Source organism: Caloenas nicobarica, chromosome 2 (assembly GCF_036013445.1).
Source record: "Caloenas nicobarica isolate bCalNic1 chromosome 2, bCalNic1.hap1, whole genome shotgun sequence".
NCBI classification, from domain to species: domain Eukaryota; kingdom Metazoa; phylum Chordata; class Aves; order Columbiformes; family Columbidae; genus Caloenas; species Caloenas nicobarica.
Window position 1 is genome coordinate 151,062,555 of NC_088246.1, and position 10,951 is coordinate 151,073,505.

Sequence of the window (10,951 nt, forward strand, 5' to 3'; positions counted from 1 at the left end):
GTGCTCGTGTTTGGAGCACCTGGTCTCGAAAGCCAGGCACTGCCCAACCATGCTGGTCGTGCCACAGCCCGTGCTGTAGCGTCGTGCTTCCCTACAACGCACAGCCGGCAGCACAGCTCGTGTGGGAGATGCCCGCAGGCAAACAGGGGGCTATGGGAGTGTGGAGCCGGGCTGAGGGCGGCAGCTCCCGCCCGCGGGAGCCCCTCGGCTCAGGCGCCCGCCGGAGCCCCTCGGCTCAGGCGCCCGCCCAGCTCTGCCCTCGGGGCTGCGGTCCCTTCTCCACGTGCGGCCTCGGGGCAGCGGGCTCCCGCCTGCGCCGCCCGCCCCGGGCAGGGCCGTGCGGGGCTGGGGCAGCGGCTCGGCGCCGCCGGGACAGGTGGCGGGAGGAGCGGGAGCGGAGCTCCCGGCCCGGCTCCAGCTCCCGCCTCCGGCCCGCGCTGCCCGCCGCGGGGGGGTGCTGGCGGAGGGGGTCCCCAACAGCCTCTATATAAGCGGCTGCAATGGCTCTGCCGGCAGAGTCGAGCGGCGCGGCGGGGCGGCGGCGGCGGCCGGGACCATGGCGACGGGCGGCGGGCACAGCCTGCCCGCCCTGCTGCTCCTGCTCCTGCTCCGGCTCTGCGAGGCAAGTGCGGGGCGCCCGGCGGGTGGGGGGGCAGCCGGCGGCCGGGCCGGCCCCGTGACCCGGCCGTCGGGGCCGCTTTGTCCCCGCAGGTGAGCGGGCGGGAGGCGGCGTGTTCCCGGCCCTGCAGCGGGCGCTGCCCGGCGCAGCCGCCACGCTGCGCCCCGGGGGTGCCCGCCGTGCTGGACGGCTGCTCCTGCTGCCTGGTGTGCGCCCGGCAGCGCGGCGAGAGCTGCTCCCCGCTGCTGCCCTGCGACGAGAGCGGCGGGCTCTACTGCGACCGCGGCCCCGAGGACGGCGGCCCCGAGGACGGCGGCGGGGCCGCCGGCATCTGCATGGGTAGGTGGCGGCGGACGGGCGGGCCGCTGGGCAGAGGCCGGCACGGCGTTCCCCGCCTGCCCCAGCCCTCGCCGGGGCGGTGGGGACACCCTCCCGGGCCCAGCCCGCCGCGGTGCCCGCTGGAGGCTGTCGCTGTCCGGTCTTCTCCGGGCGAAGCGGCTCGTCCCGAGGGCTGCGGCGGGCCGAGCGCTCCCTGCCGCTGCCGGAGCGGTGTCGAGCGCGACCGCCCTGGTCCGCAGAGGGCCGGGGGTGCCGGGTGCCCTCTGTCTCAGAGAAATGCGTTCGCTTTCCTCGCTAGTGCTAGAGGGAGACAACTGCGTGTTCGACGGGATGATCTATCGCAACGGAGAGACGTTCCAGCCCAGCTGCAAGTACCAGTGCACCTGCCGAGATGGACAGATCGGCTGCCTGCCCCGCTGCAACCTGGACCTGCTGCTCCCCGGCCCCGACTGCCCTTTCCCCAGAAAAATCAAAGTCCCTGGAGAGTGCTGTGAGAAGTGGATCTGTGACCCTAAAGATGAAGTGATTTTGGGAGGTTTTGCTATGGCTGGTGAGGAAACTAAAACTATCGCAGTCATTGTGAGGAGGAGGTGATATCGTACTGGAAGTATCCCTGGGGTTGCCCAATCTAAGACACACTGCTTTTTGCGGTTGGTTTTTTTTTCTGATCTTTTTCTCATCTAGAGTCACTAGTAAGTAAACTGGTGGTTATGAATAAAGGCAGAGCTCAATAGGTAAAAGAAAACATATTCAGAGGATGAATGTGCATAGCAGTCTTTAAAGGCAGCTAAACTGAGTTAAATCCCAATTCTGAAATTGCTGTTTATCTGGTACAGGGTAGTTCTGTGAGTGGAATAAAACAAGGGCAAGCTCATAATCCTCCAAACATCGTCCTACCCCCAAATCAAAGCTGCAGTATTCCTAGTTGCTCTGCACTAATGTTTCATAACATAAATACTATTCTAACAGCTTAGTCTACAGGAGATGTTTTTTCCCCTTGAGTTCCCCAGCTGTTACAAATGGTCAGCATGGTAGCTAAAATGCCAACAAATTCCTGCCTGTCTGTGCTAGAGCTCTCATCATTACTGTTGGCATTAAAAGCTTTACAAAGTACTTGGAGAAGCAGTGGTTATAAACACGGTGAATAGATCTGGAAAAAAAAAATCCCATTCCAAAATGCAGAACTCATAAAGTGCTTTTGTAACTGAAAAAAAGCTACACAATATTTCCCCCCTTTTTTCGTACTGAATTATGTCTCTATCCCTTTTAGATTAGACTTTTAGTTCAACATGAATAATAAGCTGCTTTTACTGAGAGCTGAGGGCACTGCATTCTCTTCCAGTCGCTGATCTTTGTGGTCTTAAGCAGGTAGTTATGCTGAAACTCAGCTAATCCATTTGAAAAACAAGTAGGGAAGGATTCAGGAAGAAAGGCTCTATTAAATTTTCAGAGGGCCATTAAGTGTCAGTTGTAAGGCACATAAGGTATAAACAAAAAGCTCGCCACCTTTCTACTCTCTTTCCTTTGATTTGTCTGACAGTGACAGGCTAATCCATGAAATACCTTCAGATGGATTATGTGCATTCTTTCTAGCAAAGGCCATCCTTCTTGGGAGGCCACCTTTTTTAAAGCTTTACCATGCAAAAGGCAAAAAAAGCTGTTGTAGAGGAGCTTAACAGCAAGAGCTGTGACTGATGGCTCAGTCGTGTTACCTCATTCTGTTTACTCATGTGATAACCGCAGAACGAAACTATACAGTTAGGAATATTTGTGTAATAAAGGTTAACACTGCCGTGAGGGCATGACAATAATCAGAGTTGGCTGTGCCTTTGAGTAGCTGTTATTGATAGCTCCTAGAAATTACTTCCTTTGTCCTTCCCTACCATCGCATTGGCTATAATCTGTCAATAATTGACAAGATCGGGTGACTTTATGACTTTCGGAGTAAAGGACTTTACTTCCATGCTGTTTATTAGTTTAGATAAATCATCCAGCCTCTCTCAAGTCATATCAAATATAAATATTTTTGTGATGTAGCTTTAGAAGAGATTTCTAATGTATTTCAATTGGAAAGAGCGAGGAGTAAAGAGTTATTAGGGTTCTAAACTGATTAAAAAATTGGCAGTAATTCTTCCAGCTGTGAACTTGAGTGGACTGAATCTGAATGCTTTGCTGATTACACTGATATGCACCTTTCTGTTATTTTTAGATGTAAGAAGCTGCCATCCAAGGCTCCTAAAAAGGCAGCTTTTAAAATTCCTAAATCCTGCCAAAAGCATGGATTTTGGACCTTTTTTGTTGTCTCATGTGTTCCTCCCCAGTTGTGGTAGAGCTCAATTAGATACTGGGTTTTCACATGAGTTTTTCTTGTAATGAAGTTCTGTGAGGTTTTGTCTCCAGCCTACAGGCAAGAGGCCACGCTTGGGGTTGTGACAGATTCAAGCGCCAATTGTATTGAGCAGACAACAGAATGGAGTGCTTGTTCCAAAAGCTGTGGAATGGGCTTTTCCACCCGTGTTACCAACAGAAATCAACAGTGTGAGATGGTGAAGCAGACACGGCTTTGCATAATAAGACCTTGTGAAAATGAAGAGCCATCTGATAAGGTAAGCTGCAAAGAGCGGCAGGGCAGCTCTTCAGCTGTAATTCCAAGGTTGCCATATTATTGTCTAGGGTGCTCCAGATGCAAGTGCCTGTAAATACACATTTTAGCATATGTGCAGCAAGCCCAGTGTTTTTGGTAAGCATGACATTTGCCACGTTTGCTCAGTAGCTTTGTGCTGCACCTCCAGCAGGTGGAGGGAGGTGATTCTGCCCCTCTGCTCCGCTCTGGTGAGACCCCACCTGGAGTCCTGTGTCCAGCTCTGGTTCCTCAGCACAGGACAGACATGGACCTGTTGGAGAGGGGCCAGAGGAGCCACAGAAATGGTCAGAGGGCTGGAACAGCTCTGCTGTGAGGACAGGCTGAAAGAGTTGGAGTCTTTCAGCCTGGAGAAGAGAAGGCTCTGGGAAGACCTTATTGCAGCCTTTTAGTGCTTAAAAAAAGCCTATAAGCAGGGCTTGTTGTGATAGGACAAGGGGTAATGGTTTTAAACTAGAAGAGGGGAGATTCAGGCTAGATATAAAGAAGAAATGTTTAATGGTGAGTGTCGTGAAACCCTGGCCCAGGTTGCCCAGAGAGGCGGTAGATGCCCCATCCCTGGAGACATTCAAAGCCAGGCTGGACGGGACTCTGAGCAACCTGATCTGATTGAAGATGTCCCTGCTCATGGCAGGGGGTTGGACTGGGTGAGCTTTGAAGGTCCCTTCCAACCCAAACCGTTACATGATTCTATGATAATATGAGCCATCCCAAACAGATCAGATGTATGGCATGAGCAGCCTATTTTGACAGCTCATGCAGTCTTAACTTCTCCCACAACTGCAATTGTACTCCTTGTACATGTACTTCAGAGATGACCCAATCATGCAGATGGTTATGTCGGATTTCTAGTCTGTTGGGCATTTGGAACTGCAGAGAAATGTGTGAAATCCTGCAAAATCTGCTTGGGTAAATTAAACCTTATCTTAATCCTCATGATGCTTTTTCCAAAAGCAAATCCAGCACTGACACTTCAGGTGCAATAAATGTGTATCCAAGGTAGCTGACTTTTTGGCTGCTTGTGCATATTATGCAAGTGTTACTGTCAGGGAGAATAATGTGGGTAGGTAAGTGGACCATCACTTTATGTAATGTTCTGAGTGTTGGAAGACATTGCTAAGGCCTTTGCTGAACACTGTGCAGTTTTAAATACTATGTTTTTGAAAGGATATGAAACACTTGAGAAGAGCTGGGGAGACTTAAAAGAATGATCAAAGGTCTAGAAAACATATTCTGCTAGGGAAAAATTGAACAGAACTTTATCTGAATGCAAGAGAAGAGATGCATTCTCATAGCTGTGTTCAGAAACTACAGTCTGTTCTGACTCCATGGGTGATACAACAAGAAATGTTGAGTTTGAACTGCATAAAATTAAGACAGGAGTGAAAACCTTCCAAGCAGTAAGAACAGTGTACGGTTAGGATTCTCTGGGGCAGATGTGGAGTCTCTGTCACTGAGACTTCCAAGGACAAGTTAGACAACGGTCTGTTAAGAATTGTTTTTGGATAAAGCTGATTCTGCCTTGGATCACTAGAACAGAACTTTTGAGGTTTGTTTTAACCCTTTATTTTCTCTCTGAATCTAGTCCTGTAACTTGCTCATTTGGCTTCCTGATTCTCTGATGGAACTACACTACCCTGAGATGTTTTCCAGTAGAGTATAGTTTCATAATGAATTCTGGTTTGGTTTGTGTCAGATGACAAGAGTGGTCTTTAATTGTTTGTCATTTATTACTGGCCCAATAGCACACTGGTGTCAAAGGGCAGATCTTGCAGGAGTTACCTGTAAGTAACTACTGAAGTAGAGGTAGAGTCTTATTGCTGTTGAACAAGCAAAGACAACAAATTTAAGTTTTCATAGTAGATCTATATCCTTGCGTGTCAATTTTTAACTGCTTTCTGTCTTACACAGTGATGTATCTAATGTGTCTTCGTATTTCTCTTAGAAAGGGAAGAAATGTGTCCGAACAAAGAAGTCCCTGAAAGCTGTTCACTTTGAATACAAGAACTGCACTAGTGTGCAGACATACAAACCTCGTTACTGTGGCCTTTGCAATAATGGACGATGCTGCACCCCACACAACACCAAAACGATTCAAGTTGAGTTCCGCTGTCCTCAAGACAAAGTCCTAAAAAAGCCAATGATGTTGATCAACACTTGTGTCTGTCATAGTAACTGTCCTCAGAGTAACAATGCTTTCTTCCAGCCGTTAGATCTAACATCTAGTGAAGCAAAAATATGAAAAACATACATTCAGTAGCACTAAAGGTATAAATAGATTCTACAAAACTTGACCCACAATCAGGTGAATGTAACAATTATGTATGTAAAATATCTAAGATGTGGTTCAAAACAGTCTAGGCGCTTTCTTTTCTCTTGTAGTTTATTAAATACCTCATTTTACATTTTCACCCTCCAAATGTCTTTTATTCACTTGAAGGACATTTTGTACCTTGGACAGAGCCTCCTTTTTCTTGACAGTGGTGTAAAGGTTGCAAAGCAAACAACTGTCTTTCTCCTTCAGTTAAGGGGATCATGCCATGAGGTCTTTAGAAGTAAATGGATTCCTTGGGGAATGCACGATACCATAAGCTTCCAGATTCTTAACTCACTTTGCATAATGAGTGTAAACACTTAAGTGTTCTTTTTCCATTCTAATGAAACTCTGTTTCTGATGACAGTAAAAATCTTACTGATGAGAGTGTTTCATACTTGTGTCTTATACCTTCTATCTGTACCTCTAACTTTCTCTGAGGATTAAGTTTGCACATAGCCCCAGAAATGGCGTAGCTAACATCTCATACCTGAAGCATAGCAGATTTATAGCTGACAGCAATTAAATTGTCTTGCGTAACTTCGCTACCAGTCTAATCCAAAACCCATTTAAGTCAGCATCTTAGAACTTGCTTCTAACCAATGTGTGTCTGTAGATATAACTATTTGGATGCAAAAATAAAATTTCTGTAAATTCCTCTAAAATACTAACTGTATCATATGGTGCTTCATTTCTTAGGAAGGTCTATATGTAAATAGAAACTGTATATATTGTAATATAACTTTGCTAAAGAAATAAACTTTATGTGATTCAAAATATTTTTTCCTGGAGTTTTCTTAAACGACCAACTTTTAACAGGTAAAACCAATGGGAAGAAAAAGGGTCTGCAGATTCCTAAAGTTGAAAGACCCCATCTTGTGATGTTCTTAGTGTATCTCATTGTAATTTCTGCCTTAACAAGTATGCAGTGTCTTGGCACAGCAAAGGATGAATAATTTGTGAGGCACACAAAGGTGTACCAGAGTAGCACTTATGCCGCAACTGTTTTACAACCATGTGGTAGGAAACAGCCCTCTCTTGAGAAAAAAAAAAAAAAGCAGAAGGCCAAATTTGGGCATATTTGGCCAAGTGTTCTTCTCTGGAGGAGCTAGCAACCTCCAGTTCTGCAGTTCCTGAGATGCACACAGGGTGGAATTCAGCTCTGGGTTGAGACTCTGAAATTTGGTGACTATGTGTAGACATCTAAATGGCTGTTATAGCCAGTGGAGCCCAAAATAAAGTTAACTGTGAGTAGGCACCAACAGCTGAAGTTCTTTTAGTAACTGTAAGTCACTCTTTAAAGTATGAGGCCCTGATGCTAAAACCCATACTGGTTCAGTTAAGATTAGATAGATTTTGGGACTCTTGCATGGGTTTCCCCACTAACTGTGCTAATGATAAATGGCTTTGTAGCCATTGCTACTGTTATCAACACATCCCTGCCTACTTCGTGCTATTCAAACAGCTGGAAGAAGACAAGTCTTGTCCCTCATCAGACAGGTGCTCATGCATACGTGCACACTCACTGCCCTTGCACTGGTTAATTCCTAATCATAGAATGGGTTGGAAAAGACCTTCAAAGGCTACCTTGTCCAACCCCCGTGCAATGAGCAGGGACATCTTCAACTATATCAGGTTGCCCAGAGCCCTGTACAGCCTGGCCTTGGATGTATCCAGAGATGGGTCATCCACCATCTCTCTGGGCAATCTCTTCCAGTGTTTTACCACCCTCATTGTAAAACATTTCTTCCTTATCTCTAGTCTGAATCTCTCCTCATTTAGTTTAAAACCATCGCCACTTGTTCTACTGGAATAGGCCCTACTAAAAGGTCTGTCCCCATCTTTCTTATGAGCCCCTTTGAGTACTGAAAGGCCACAATAAGGTCTTCCTGGGGCCTTCTTTTCTCCAGGCTGAACAACCCCAACTCTCTCAGCCTGTCCTCATGGCAGAGCTGTTCCACTCCTCTAATCATTTTTGTGGCATCCTCTGGACTCTCTCCAAAAGGTCCATGTCTCTCTGGCATAGAGAGTTTGTAAAGTTCTTCCTGGTTTTGCACCACAGCAACCTTATGTGCTGAGAAATGCCAAGTGCTGGAGAGCACAAGTCCAGAACTCCTACAGGCGGCTAAGGAGTGGTTAAGGAGCAGGTTAGAATCTAAGAGAGAGGGAAGAAGGATTATTTAAAACTGCTTTCACCCCACTTCTCTATCAGCTGTCCCCGAGGCTCACGCTGGTTTCTTCACTGCTTTTCTAATACAAGGCAAGCTATTGAGTATTTCTCAGGATCATCTTGCAAGCTACATGCCTCTTGATTTGCGAGAAACACATCAACTACCAAAACAATGCAGCTTCTGATTGTCTGGCCAAATTTTGACAGTCTTTGGATTAATAAAACTCAGCTAATACTGAGCCAGGAGTAATTAGAGAGGAATGCAGTCAACCACTGATTTCCTAAGAAGCAAAATGGTTCACTCAATCACTTTATTTTGACAGTTCCTCTACTCTTTTCACATCCAAAGGAATTTATACTTGTGCATCAGCTTATCATTGTTACCTTGCTGCTTCTTTATCCCTCAGCTTTCCCTTCATGTTATCTGGATTTTTCAAATAATTCCTTATGTTTTCATTTTATTGGAACACAAAAGCAAAGCACAGGCACCAGGGAGAAGCAGTTCATGTAGTTTCCCTTTGGCAGGCAAGTTGAAGAGCTTATCCAGAATACGAATCCACGACCCCTTGTACGCAAAGATCATCCACTACTCTTCAGCTTGTGCTTTTTTGCCCTTCAAAGGCAGGAGTTTCTGATATTTTTGAAGAGACATAAACCCAGCTTCCTGCTGAGACACTTCTGTGGCTCATTCATCACTTCCTTTGCAAAGAGGAGTATGTGCACTATGGCATATGAGTTCAATTGCAACTCAGGTAACTCCTTTTGTCTATAAACAGTTCCCCAGCACTTTAAACTACGGTCTCCACGTCAGTACATCCAGTGCCAAAATATCCCAAATAACCCTCCTTAGTGCTGCTCTTACCTGGTCTCCATGTCTCCACCCCATGTTGTGTGAAGGGATGTGCATTGTTACAAGTGCTGCAACCTTCAGGGAAGAAAAGTGCTAAAATGTTCAAATCCTTACTGGCTATTTTTATTAACACCAGAACTATTGCAATCTCAATGTCTTCTTACAATGTTGCAGCATTTTGGCAGGAAAAGTATCTTTTGGAAGGGAACACAAATGTTTCCCCTGGAAAAAAGGAGCTGAAGATCTTCACTGGCTTTTAAGCATAATACCAATCCACTGGCTATTTTTACCTCAACTCGGTTGATACAGCTTTTCATCAGGCATCATTTTTGTTATAATGATTTAGATTTGTTTTACTTTAATAGAGACAATCACTAGTTTAGACTTTGGGCCAGTTTCAGTGTGTTCCTGCAAAAGGTTGTGACACTGATTAAATTAAAACACAGCAGCAGTGTGTCAAATCTGTGACATTTGTCTAATTAAACTCCAATGATAAAATCCTGAACTTTCCTAGTTTAGGGCTGTGATTTTCCCAAGCAAGCAAAGTTCAATTATTCATGTTGAGAAAAATTAAATTATTCAAATGTCAGCAGTTCATTTTCATATCTCCCAGGATTCCCATCTGAGCATTTCAGGGAATATCACTAGACATTCAATGTATGGGTCCATATGGCAATATCTATAGAGCATGATACGGTGATGGAACAAGCACAAAATATGCTGGTTGACTTGTTCACCCCATACTGTGAACCAATTTACCTTTCCTTTGCTAGTACCAGCCAAGGACCGTTCCAAAAATAAGCTGTTTATTTGTTTATTTTTATTTGTTTGTTTCTTTATTAAATTTAACAGCTTTTGGTGTTAGCCGACTGGTAGGCTAAGTGCACCTTCAGTAAGTGATGTCGATGATAGCCGGTGTTACCTTCTACAGCACATATACCCAGTAAAGATGTTTGTAGCTACTTCCAGGACTGTTTCTTCTCTAGGACTTCATTACAGAAATGTACTTCTTGTATTTAATCTGCTTTGAACTTGTCTGATGCAGCAGGCAAAGACATATTGCAAACATGCCTTTTTTTTTTCTTTTTCCCCTTCGCTGACTAGGTAAGGACATTTTCTGTCAGCATCTTCAACTGGATGCCTGATACGAGAATGAAAACCTCACAGTGAGTAAAATTCTATGATTTATTTCAGTAAGATCATGGCTTCACCCTTTCTGGTTTTCAGTATAATTCCAGGAGTAGTACAACAAAAACTTCAGGAAAAATAGACTGTCCCTACTTTTTTCTTTCTAGAGTAAGCTATAATTTTTCTTCACTCTATTTTTTTTTTAATTTATAGGTGTGTAGGGCGATGGACAGGAAACAATTTAGTTACTACTTCTAGAACTAATATTTATATTTTATGACAGAACCAAGCTTCACGAAACAGGATTTTATTTCTCTCCTCTGACAATTTACTACTTTGGAATTTATTTTTATTCTTGATTGTTTTGGTGGGGTTTTTTTTTGGTACCAAAGCCCTCTGCATCAACAGAAGCTTTAAAAAAGCCATTCTAGTTACATCTACCATATGAATTTTGTAATACAAGCTCTCTAGTGCAGGCATCAAACTTAGTGTGACCTGTGGGAATTCTGCTCTGATTTTCCCATGACCAATCCCAGTTTATTCGTTAGACAGGTATGAACACTTGTTCGATGACCAGAAGATACCATGCTGATTATCGATCAAGAACCCTACGATGCAGCTGTGAGAGGAATGGTTTGCTTGCAATTATCTAGTAAATGTGTTTTATATTGGTTTAAATTCTTGCAGCTAACACTGTGCAAAATGGTAACTAAATGTGCAAAGTTAGAGCGAACAGCCTGTTTCTTTATGGTTAAACACATCTTTAAAATCTCATGTTCTCTCCACCGACTGCAGAGGGAGCCCAGATGACTGACTGCCTGCCAGTCAGTTTGCTGGAATCACATGAAATTAATTCACACTAAGCCTCTCCACTCAGAGAAACACTAGAG

At 45.0% G+C, this 10,951-nt stretch overlaps 1 protein-coding gene across 1 annotated transcript; it reads left to right on the forward strand.

The window, feature by feature from the left end:
• The first annotated feature begins 556 nt into the window (after positions 1-556).
• Positions 557-6,595, forward strand: CCN3 (cellular communication network factor 3). The gene is given in 5 exon segments (XM_065629008.1): positions 557-643; positions 646-958; positions 1,257-1,508; positions 3,359-3,564; positions 5,545-6,595. Coding segments are annotated over 5 exon segments (1,155 nt in total). The 3' UTR covers positions 5,842-6,595.
• Positions 6,596-10,951: the final 4,356 nt, after the last annotated feature.